Here is a 12,611-nt window from a genome sequence, read left to right as displayed (position 1 = left end):
ACCGGGCGATGTGGAAAACATTGGGGGAGGCCTATGTTCAGCAGTGGACGTCCTGTTGCTGAAATGATGATAATGATGGGTGAAATTTAATCGAGTTTTGAGCGTGTAATACGAACCTAACGAGACTTGAGTACACAGGTTACGTTCGGTGACCTGAAGGCTTACGCGCTGTGTGTAGAAAGATTAAATTTTGCACATTCACTTGGAAACATGAAAATTATCGTGTAATGTAACGAATGAAAGGGTTTCTGCTATAATATTAAAAAATCTTTATGCAAAGCAGTGAGCTATAAAATCGCTTTTATTAAGTCGTCGTGTGTGTAATCTAATAGTTAGTTGAATCTAAGAATCTGAATTATTACACTCACTTCTAATTCTTGTATCATAATGAAACTTGGCAATTGTATGTAGATTATATGACAATATAATACTATGGTACTATCGAGCTGGTCTGATGAAGGAACTGGAAGGTGGAACTCCTAAACGAAACTGCGGAATCGTATCGAATTTGAGTTTATTGGATTTGTTTTTCGAGCACTTTAGTGCTAGAGCCTTTAAATGCAATAACCAAAAGCGAGTTTTTAGTTTGTTAAAGTATAATTTACAGTACATTACCTATAGTTTGTACTGTACAGCTAGATTAAACTAGTCTTCAACAACCGAGTGGGATGAGTTGAGTGGGTGAGTTGCAAAGAGCTGGTATTTACACCAGCTCTTTGCAACAGTGAACGATGCAGGAATCGAATGTGCAACTAAACGACGCTGCGTTTGTTTGTGCAGCACAAAGCTTGTTTAATCGAAGGTTCTAGCGTCCGAGTGGCCTCGCAATTGTTAGTTTTAGTCTAGATTTTAGCTAGATCTAGATTCTCGAGGGATTCTCATGAGGAATACTGTCTTAAATAGTAAATCTCGTATTTGCTTGTACTACAAACAACATTAACATTAGCTCCCTTACTAATAAAAAGTTACACACTTGTTGAACACTGATTTAAAATGAAATTTCCATACTACAAGTAAATGTCCCTTTAAACACTGTTCAACGAGTGTGTAAGTTTTATGGGTAAAGGGGTAAGTATAGAAATTACTTCTGTATTTCTATTTTACCTGTTAGGTAATTTGTCCACAGCTAAACTCAAAACAATAAAATAGGAGCAAACTTATTACTTATAACTTGATATAAATGATTCTTCAGAAATAAATTGTATTTTCCGTTTAAAATCAGATAAGAAAAAAAAATCACAATCGCGCGTTTTCTTCGACATTTAAAATGCTACATTATATTACATACATTATTCGATTAGTGTCCTTACATTATATTCATTTTGCTACAGGTGGCAGTGGAAGGCGAGCGATTAAGGCGGCTACGAGAACGCGTAGAAGCGCAGGAGTTGAAGCTACGGCGGCTACGCGCGCTACGGGGCCAGCTAGACCGAAACAAGCAAGCGAATATCGCACTTAGTGAGTATTACTTTAGGTTTATGTTCTTGTAATTTTTCGTAGCAGGACTACGATGCTAGGGCGTTACAATCACGTAAAGGACTACAACGCTACGACGTTACAGTTACGCAAACGCTACGGATGATTTGGCGTGCATGAAACGACTTTCGCCCGAATTCACAAACATTACTATGAGGTCTCACAGTGCGCACAGGTTGACACATGAACCAATCACAAAGCTCTATTCAACGCTGCTGTACGTTCTATTTGCTGCTTCACTTAAGCAAGCATCATTTGTGAATACGTGCGTTTGACTCTTAGGAAGTAGAAAAGTTTCAAAGTCTATTAAAGAAAAGAATTCTGTAACAGAACTACGAAGGACTACGACGTAACATGAATAATGCATTAAGAATATGTAAGCCAGCTTAAAACTTTTTAATTAGTTCGTCTCTAGTTTCGTATATAACTTTAATGTTGTGCTTTCTTTCATGAATTGTTTTTTTCTGAACGGAAAGTCGAACTGGTAGAATTTTTATTTTATTGTTAAATGTTAAATGTCCAAGGATATTTATTTATTTATTTATTTATTTAGGACTGACCACCATCATCGGTGCAGCGACGTACATAATGAGAACTCTTAACTCTATCTTCTGCAGGCAGCTTATAAGAATGTTCTAAGATTATAATTAATTCAAAATCAAATTCAATTAAAGTAAGGTTTGACGCCTATCTCGTAATAAGAATAAGGAAAAATCTTTCATGTTCGTATACACAAAATTAGACTTCGAAACATTCAATAACGTACTCCACGTTGTCAAATAAAATCTTATACGTAAATTCAGTCGGCGGTTTCTTTTACATTATATTTTGGAAAAGTAATTATGGAACATTTTCTCTTTTGAATATCAGATTATGTTACACGTTCGATTGGGTTCATGTCATACAATATAAATTACACCACCCACCACAAAAGGTACAAAAATATACATATATTTTCATAGGAATTTAGACGTTATTACAGCGGCATAAATTACGCATTTTATACATGTCAGTGCTCGCGACTGTACCACACACCCTCCAGTTCATACACGTCAAGGCTAACTTGCCCGCAGCCATAGCAACGGGCCACAACAATCGATGGCGATTTATTAATCATACCATGATCGACGTAAGAAAGGGTCAGTTAAAGTTGATAATTTGTATAAAGTTTGAAACATTTTGTTATGTACGAGTACCTTTTATAACGTGTACTACGACGATAAGAAACATTCAGTTAATTCGATATGAAAATATTAAGGTTCATTTTGCTTTTACATAAGAGTTAACCCAAAATTAACCTGCCGGGTTAAATGCCTAAAAGCGGCACGGCCGTACCATCCTTTTCTCGAAGCAATTCAGGCCATTTTCGACCGCCTGTAACTTCGTTGTGGATAAAACTAGAAGGCTGAATTTTCATTAGCTATGCAGGCATTGTAAAGACACGGTATATTTAAAATTTCATTCAATTTGAACCAGTAGTTTAAGAATTATAACGGGTCAAAGTTACTTAATTTTGTCACTCACTGACTCACTCACTGACTCACTCACTGACTCACCGATCATCAAAACTCTAAGGCACTTCTAGCAGACCTAGAAGCTTCAAATTTGGAATATAAGTAGTGTTTGGTGTATGAATCAAGGAAAAACTAAAATATTTGGGGGCACGGTAGTGCAACCGCCAAGTCGAGTAAAATTTTTCAATTTCGGTCCAGTTTTCTAGATACATAACTGCTGTCTACAAAATACAAAAAGAAATGAGATCCCATCAAAAACAATACTTGTCAAAAAAACCAAGTCTCGCAACTCAGTTGTTCTACGGTAAAAAGTTGTGAGATCCATGTAATACCAAGTCCAGGCCAGGAAATCTTTAACGTTTTACATAAATATATCGCCATCGCATGAAAACACGTGTAAATTAAATTATTTAGTGCGATGGCCAAGTCAATAATTTATGTAAAACGTTAAAGATTTCCTGGCCTGGACTTGGTATTACATGGATCTCACAACTTTTTACCGTAGAACAACTGAGTTGCGAGACTTGGTTTTTTTGACAAGTATTGTTTTTGATGGGATTACTAACTTACTTGTAGATATACAATTTATCTGCATTATTATAATAATAAATAGTTGCAGTTATTAACTGAAAGTCGCAAATTCCCAATAGTTATCAAATGAAAATATGAAAACGTCATTCTCAAATGTCAGTGATCATAACCGGAGTAATTTCCAAAAGCCAAATTATAAAATCCGGTGCAGGTTTAAAAATTCAAAAGGGTAATATTTGGGGCAGGTCGTAACACACACCTGGAGGATTGAAGGATGCTCCTCTTTGGAGGGCTGACAAATTTAGGAAAAGTTAATTAAACCCTCCTCCCGTGTTTTGGAAGCAATCTCAGCTATAACACTGGTGTTTTATTTTATAAACCCTCCTGGATTCTGGAGGTTCCATATTTTTATTCGTCCTTGTAGTTATGAATTAGGATCCTTGGTAATGAGGAGCGCGAGTTGATCTGTTTTTATTTTTAGAACAGCTGTCATAATGTTTCTTAAGTAAAATAGCAGTTATTGAAATTACATAAGATGCAACAATGCTGAACTTGATGTGTTTGTTTAACGTAAATTAATAGTTTTTAGAAATATAGTAACCGTACCATTACATATAGTTAGAGCGGCTATCTGGTTGAATGCTTTTTACATTTATTAACCTTTAAATACTTTTCTGCCATCCTGCCCTCATTGTGTTTTCGGAAATCCCGCTGGTATCAAAATATGTTTTTGCTAACTATGTTCTCTACCGAACTATGACTCTGGTGTTTAATAACATTGCGTTTTATTAGATCTTAAACCATTCTCTCTCTATTTTACTAAATCCCCTATTAAACTCACTGATAGGTACTATTCTATCATCCCAATAGTGCAAAATTTAATGGAAGCTTTAGCTTAAGCTTTTTTTAAGGGAAGCAAACAGAACCAATCTGCTGCATTGTACCGACACGGCCGCGTTTCAGTATCGTTAACTGGGGCGGAACACTGGTTTTGGCAGAGCCTCCAATTATATGGACTGTCCTAATATTAACAGGTGTATATTGGGGTGTAAAGAAACTCTTTTAAAGTGTGTATAGTGCATAAACTATTGGGATACAACATTTTGCTTGCACTATGGATTTAGGAGAGACATTCGTCAACTGCTGGACAAAGGTCTCCTCCAAATATTTCCACAACGGTCAATCCTAAGCTGTGCACATGCCAAATTGCCAAGTGCTTCCTTTTCAGGATATAAATTATCACTAAACATATGAAATCTGTGGCAAGGTGTTGTTTTGTTTCAGAGACTTGCCCAAAGTAAGGAATAATAATGCAACAAAGGAATAAATGCCTAGTAAAAGTAACCTTTAGTAACTATAAAGACACCGACTGTTCACCGACAGGTCAAACAAACCTTATCGAGTTCCCCGTGGCTCGAAATAAAAACCATTCGCAACGAATCGGTAGCGCATCTGTTCTAAAGCTAAGACTACACTCGCTACTGCCTTTTTTACTACCTATAATCGTCGCTGTAGGTATGTCACATCAAGTCAACGTCAATTTTATTCCCCCGGCTGAAGGTCCCCCGGTTTACAATATCTTTTCTTTAGTATCTTTATTAAAAAAATAGACTGCCTCAATTAGAAATTGATACCTTAACCTTCTTAGTCGTTAGTTCAAACCAAACTTTCTATCTACACTAATATTATTATATTATTAATATTATTATTATTATAAAGAGACAAACTTTGTTTGTTTGTTTGTTTGGTTGTACTTAATGAATAGGCTCAAAAACTACTGAACCGTTTTTAAAAATTCTTTCACCATTCGAAAGCTACATTATACACGAGTAATATAGGCTAAATTTTATTTTGGAAAAAAATAGGGTTCCGTAAAATATGTAAATAATGTAGTCAACGCGCGCGAAGCCGCGGGCGGAAAGCTAGTCTACTATAAAATGGTGGAAAAATTAGACTCATGTTTTTCTACCTACGAGTATGTCACCTGCCGAATTGTATTACAATCAACCTCCACGATCAATTCCATTAGTAATTTAGAGCTTCTATTACATTCGAAAATAGAACATAAATAATAAACAACTCCGAACTCAGTCTAGTTTGTGACCTTAGCCTAAAATAGCTCAGTCGAACGCCACTCGCCCGCAAGATGGCGCTATCAGTGATGGTTCGACATTTCAATTAGTGGAAACTAGATTTTCTAGTATTTTCTGTGACTTTAAAAGTGGGACTTTCTTTCTAGGAACTCGATATTTCGCGATAGGGGCATGCGATAAAGTTCTCGGTAAAATATCGAGTGAATCAAGTTAAAATATGCCAAGGAGATTGAATGGACTTCGCATACGGGACTACTCGTATACCTACCTACACTGATACCAGCTACGATGCGGGTTCGAGTCGTGAATGGGACAAATAAACGAGTTATGTGATGAGCACCAGTATATTTTGTAACCGAAGTCGCCGTATCGTACTTAAAATTCATTAAGTAACAAAGGGCGATACATCAACAAATATGTAGTTTAATACTTTGTACTTTATCGCAGGTCAGCCTGGTCGCCATATTTGGGTGGGTCAGTTTACAGTAATAAAATTATTATAACCCCACTCCTAACAAAACAATAAAACTGATATCACGTTCTTATGTTATAATATTACCATCATGATTTTATGAACCGTAATTTTAGCATGAAATCTGTTTAACGAGCCATTTCAGCAGTTTGGAATGGTCTTATCAATTTTCGAAACATTTCTGGTACTTCTTCATAGAATGATACTGGATCGTTTCCTAGCTCTAAACATACGTAAAAAGTGATATATGTTCAGGATTGTATCAAAAGTTGCGTAGATTACCTACTAATAAGAATTTCCAGAAATCCTACTTACTATCTAATAAGGGAGAGTCCGGCAATTTGGACCAGTTTTTTTCAATCCCATTTTACACATAGTTTTCTTTTGTTTTTGCTAATGTTCATGGTATATAATTAAAGAGAAATTATTCAACTTACTATTTCATAGGTATTAATCAACATAATTGTTGTATATTTAGCACAAATCAACAAAATACGAGGTCAGAGCTTCGGTCCAATTTAGCCAACCGGTTCGATAATTTGTACCACATGGTTACTAAATTGGATTTCAATAAATTTCAAGCCTTTAAAAAAACTATGGCAAAATATTATACCATACATTCTTAACAAATTAGGTAACGAAAAGGAGCAGTAGTTAATAACATAGACAATCGATATTGTTTTACACGTTATCACGATTTTGAGTAAAAGTTTTGTAATTTCAATTATTGAGACGCACACTTGCACCTAATCTACTTTGCTAGTCTTTTGCTTTCATTTATTGTTAGTCAAACATAACTACGCTATTATAACTTCAAAATATGATTAACTAAAAAAAAATTCAAAATCCTTTGGTAAAGTTCCATACAACTTGATGTGGTACAATTTAGCCGACTAGGTTATAGTGCTTTTAAAAAATTGGTAAAAAATATAGCTTATAAATACCGAAAAATGTTTCAAATAATTGTAATCCACACTAATTTACGCTTCTAAATAATATATTAGAATCATCCTGTGATTAAATTTAACAAAATTACAAAGTAAACATGCATTGTCAAAAGTTACTTGAAAACAATGAAAAAATAATTTTCAAAATAAAACACACGTGTTCGTTGTCACGGCAAAAACCAATTGGCTGATATTAATTGAATTTAGTTGTGTATCGCTAAGTGTTGCAATTACAGACATTCAATAAATACTTTACGAAATATTAGGGTGGTACAATTTACCCGGCGGTACAATATACCGAACTCTCCCCTATATGAGAAACATAATTCTCTAGGGATACCCATCTGTGTCTCTATGGAGATATATCGACTTGCAAAAAGTGATTGAATGTAGGTACTTAGTTACAGACAAAATAATGTTTATTTTCCTATTCCGAATCCAGTACATAGTTTTATATTTATAGCATAACTAGCGGCCGCCCGCGACTTCGTACGCGTGGATCCCGTTTTACCCCCTTAGGGGTGGAGTTTCGTAAAATCCTTTCTTAGCGGATGCCTACGTCATAACATTTATCTACCTGCATGCCAAATTTCAGCCCGATACCCTGTATATTTAGATATCTGTGCCTTCAAACAATAGAGTTTAGTACACTACAATTAAACTTTTTAGAAGAAATTATTGTAGTCTGTTACTTTAACCTTCCAAGTAAGTTACATCGTGGATATTATCGTTGTAAATTATAGCCTTTGTCATCATTATGATAACAATAATTCAGTAAAGTATTATCAAAATCCGTCCAGCAGTTTTTGCGTGAAAAAGTAACAAATACCCAAAAAAGATTTGAGACATCCATCCATCTTCCTACAATTTAACATTTATTTAATTTAAAATATTAATACGGGACTATTCCCACCTCTCGTTCCCACAGCTACAACTCCTGTGTAGCCAGGATCTTCAGCTTGACCGCCAATAAAAACCGCACCAGTGAAGGACATGTTTATCCCGGGGGAAAGCTAAACTGTCATTAGATTATAATATTAGTAGGAAAAGGTTAGCTGTGGTATAGCCGTACAATACAAAATGTAGAAAACCTGTAGGTAGTCACAAACGGAGTATTGATTTTAGAATGTACCGTGAACCTCGTATGAGTCATCGTGGCATCCAGCGCCTGCCACGGAAAAGTCGATATCGCTTCGACAATTGGGGCATTTCACGCGAAGCGGACAGCGAAAATCAAGTCAGGTTTTGGATTTTGTTCATATTTGGATTAAATGTACTGCTATATGACCTGAATGGATGTGCATCATTATAATTTTTTTATGAAGCTTAGTTTATTTTTTATGAGCGTTCAAAAAATTGGTAAAATTTTAGGAACAGATTTTTCTGAAGCTATTACTGCTATTATTACATTTGATTAAAAACAAACTGACTATTGGACTTTTGAGAATAAATAACTGTGTTTCTTACTATTTACTACAAATTTGAAATTTCTTTTTTGTTCACATAGAAAACCGGAAGTAAAGTTTTAAAATCGAATTTTACAAAACTTCGGTATTTTTAATTTTTTTTATTTTTATTTTAAAATATACCTAGTAGTCTATAAATACCGTGTGTAAAGTTGTAGAATGGAGTCTGTATTGGTTTTTGATTTAGACGCAGTACAGTGCGAGCGCGCCGCAATGAGCGTCATACTGGCTATCGAGTACTATCGACATTTGGCTACTGTATAAAAATTATTTGTTCGAAAACAACTGAAACGTTAATATTGTTGCATGCATACTCTTAAACAATTATAATTTTGACTCGGCGAACTTCGTACCGTCTAACAGACAATGATTGTTGGCATTGAGATGGTGCGTATTTCGTCGCGGACTACCCACATCACATCTTATTGAATAATACACTAAAAACATAATTCTTCTTTTTTAGGTAGTTGGCTCGCTACCTCCATATCAAATTTCATCAAAATCTGCCGAACCGTTCTTGACTTATAAATCGTGTAACTAACACGACTTTGTTTTATGTATAAAACAAAGAACGGCTGAACAGATTTTAATGAAATTTGGCATGAAGTTAACTGGCACCCCGGACTAACATATCCCGACTACCCAAAAAGAAGGGTAATGTTTTAATAGTATTATCCAATAAGTTGTGGGTGGTCTGCGACGTAATACCATCTCAATGCCAACAATCATTGTCTGTTAGACGGTACGAAGTTCGCCGAGTCAAAATTATAATTGTTTAAGAGTATGCATGCAACAATATTAACGTTTCAGTTGTTTTCGAACAAATAATTTTTATACAGTAGCCAAATGTCGATAGCCAGTATGACGCTCATTGCGGCGCGCTCGCACTGTACTGCGTCTAAATCAAAAACCAATACAGACTCCATTCTACAACTTTACACACGGTATTTATAGACTACTAGGTATATTTTAAAATAAAAATAAAAAAAATTAAAAATACCGAAGTTTTGTAAAATTCGATTTTAAAACTTTACTTCCGGTTTTCTATGTGAACAAAAAAGAAATTTCAAATTTGTAGTAAATAGTAAGAAACACAGTTAGTTATTCTCAAAAGTCCAATAGTCAGTTTGTTTTTAATCAAATGTAATAATAGCAGTAATAGCTTCAGAAAAATCTGTTCCTAAAATTTTACCAATTTTTTGAACGCTCATAAAAAATAAACTAAGCTTCATAAAAAAATTATAATGATGCACATCCATTCAGGTCATATAGCAGTACATTTAATCCAAATATGAACAAAATCCAAAACCTGACTTGATTTTCGCTGTCCGCTTCGCGTGAAATGCCCCAATTGCTAGTTTGTATGCAAATGGTAAAAACAGTGTAGACAGACTTGACTTGATAAAATAAGAAATGAATTTTTCTCACGATATAAAAACGTTTTAAAGTAGGGTGATTGCTATAGTAATTAGCCTATACATAGTTATTGGCATATTGGATTGTTAATAAGTAAGAGACAAAAATATTTACTACATTGAACTGCGTATTGCTCAGAAAAAATATTTGCCTCTTTTCCTCTCTTAATAACTTCTATTAGGTTTGTTTCTTTTCATTTTAGGCAAGTTGGCCAATAACTATGTATTGGCTAATTACTATAGCGATCACCCTATCCAAGTATGATTTGCTATAATTAAAATAAGTATTATGTACAATATGCTATGCTTGGTAGGTTAGAAGGTAGGTACGAATTCTTGTTTATATCTTGTTGATAATTTAGAAAGTTTATAAGTTGTAATAGTTACAGTAATAATAATGTAAAACAAGCATAGCCAGTAAGTATTCAGTTCCACAAAAAATACCTGCAAGAATAAGATAAAAGAAATTTTCATCAGGATTCCACGGAGGATTGTGAGAAATAAATAAATCCCTAGTGTTGAGGGAATATAGAACTACTGGCGATAGACACAGTAACGCGGTTACAAAGACAAATTTTAGGCTAAGTTGCACCACCTATCTTTGACCGTAACTATGACGATAACTGGTGTTTTTGTATGGAGTTTGACACATTTTTGACGTTTGTCAAAGTTAAAATAAGATGGTGCAACTCAGCCTTAATGTAATGCGACACGATCAGCGTGTAAGGCCTACAGTCCGCGAAAGCGTATCTTCATAATCGGGTATTCGACATTTTAAGCTTGGTGTATGCTCGCTTGAAGCTTAACGTATAAAACAGTAGGGTAGACCTACAAGTTAGATTAGATGCCACCTTTTGTCGCGTCACGGAGCGGTCATGTCGCGATGTGTAGCATCTGTGGCTTCTTCATTATTTTTGAGAATATCGCATTTTTGGACAAAGACTTCGTTCAAAGGTTAACTCTTCAGTCATTCAATCAGGTTACTAATGTAAGAGAGAGAGGCAAATACAGTTCCAATAATTAATAGTTTGCGAAATCCATAATTAAATATTAAAAAGACAAAATTACTTAGCTTAAAATCTCCGCCCAGTGACGCCGGCAAAGACCAATTACACTATCACACACACTACCCGTACGCACCGGCTGTGTTATAGTACAAGCAAATGCAAAAAGAAAACAATCGCATACAATACAGATGCAATAGTTAGTACCAACACCGACGTGGTGTTGGGAACTGAACCCACTGTATCTCCTTCTACTGTGACCCGATGATCCAGCTACAGGGATTATCTTTCTCAATACACTTTATTATCGTCCTAACGACACGCCTTCGAATATTCGTTAGAACTGAGCTTTCCTAAGTAATTGGATATTTACGCGAGTGTGGGATGGGATCGAATGCGGAACCTCGGGCGAGATGTTTGGGTGAGAGCGACGCTTTTCTTATGTCACTTTAAGCACCGATACAAATACCTAGAGGTATTTGGAAACATGATTTTGCAGTTGAAACATTGAAGTAACATGGCATGTGTACTGTACATAATTATGAGTAATTTAAATAATAAAAGAATGGAAATAAGAAACTCTCCCTAACTGACCCCCGTATAAATGTAAGTATGTAAAGAACAACACCTCAACGTGACCACGACCGCTCTGCCAAGAGCGTAACTTACAAGAAGAAAAAGAAACTAAAGAAGCTAACGCAAAGAGCAAGTGTGGTAAATTCCCGTAAAAGTAAATGATATAAAATGGATTATTCCTTCAAGCCATCATACGGTTCCGGGCAAAATTGAGCCAACTCATCGCTGTCAATCAGGCTCCAGCTTTACCAGTAATATATGCAAATTCTCACCGTACAGCAATTGCGGGGGAATGATAAACTCGCATCGGACTCTTTGTATTCCAATTTAAGTTGATCGTAATGCTTGGGCCGGGTCGGATTGCAAGATTTGGCCCCCTCCCTTTGGCCCTTTGTTCTTTCATTTTCACGCGTTAGGAAATTGCGGTATTTCTTTCACGCTATTTAGAAAATGCTTTTGGGGGAACAAATCACGTGACAGGCCTGCATGATATGATTTATTGTTGTTGATATGAGTGATGTCAGACATTTGGGATTACCATACGTTCTTATATTAGGTGTTTATTGTATCAACAGTAGTGATGGAATTCATAGGCCGTCGTTGGCATCTGATATTACTATTGGATCAACAGGTTCTACCTGCCCTTCGAAATGCGAAAATCTAATTTCTTAGGGATCTATCAGTCGACTCAAGAATGCAATACCCTAACCAACTAGGAGCACGATTTTAGTTCATATCATAAAACAGAACCCGAGGCCTCTAAAACGACATAACTATGTGATTGTTGGTACCGTAGCATCATTAAACTGTTTTAATGCATTTGAATCCGAAAACTATATCCATTCACAACTTTATTTAGTCAGAGCAATGCCAGACGTTCCCAAATAGACGGTCTTGGCCAGAACGTTCTATTTGTGTAAAGTCCGCTTTGGGCTGGATCCACTAGTCTTTCGATTGTACTAATACAGGCTAAGGTTACACCTTGCCCTTTCTATTGTTATGAGCTTAGTGCTATTAAATGTCACATTCACGACTTGTGGTTCAGCTAAGGGCTCCCTTGTCACTACTTTTCCTAATTTGATTGTTTTTGGACGCCACGCGGCTCATCGGTGAGCCT

General features: G+C 35.7%; 1 protein-coding gene across 1 annotated transcript in view; it reads left to right on the top strand.

Moving 5' to 3' along the window:
* Positions 1 to 1,331: 1,331 nt before the first annotated feature.
* The window catches only part of LOC114356114 (apoptosis-stimulating of p53 protein 2-like), a gene marked incomplete at its 5' end in the record, with an annotated part of 40,819 nt that continues 29,539 nt past the window's right edge, over positions 1,332 to 12,611 (top strand). Inside the window, one exon of the mRNA XM_028309200.1 lies at positions 1,332 to 1,458. Coding sequence (XP_028165001.1) covers positions 1,332 to 1,458 — 127 coding nt within the window. The remainder of the gene's footprint in view (positions 1,459 to 12,611) is intronic.

Source organism: Ostrinia furnacalis, unplaced genomic scaffold (genome assembly GCF_004193835.3).
Source record: "Ostrinia furnacalis isolate ACB-3 unplaced genomic scaffold, ASM419383v2 OfSCF2653, whole genome shotgun sequence".
Lineage (NCBI taxonomy): Eukaryota > Metazoa > Arthropoda > Insecta > Lepidoptera > Crambidae > Ostrinia > Ostrinia furnacalis.
This window is presented reverse-complemented; position numbering and strand designations above follow the sequence as displayed.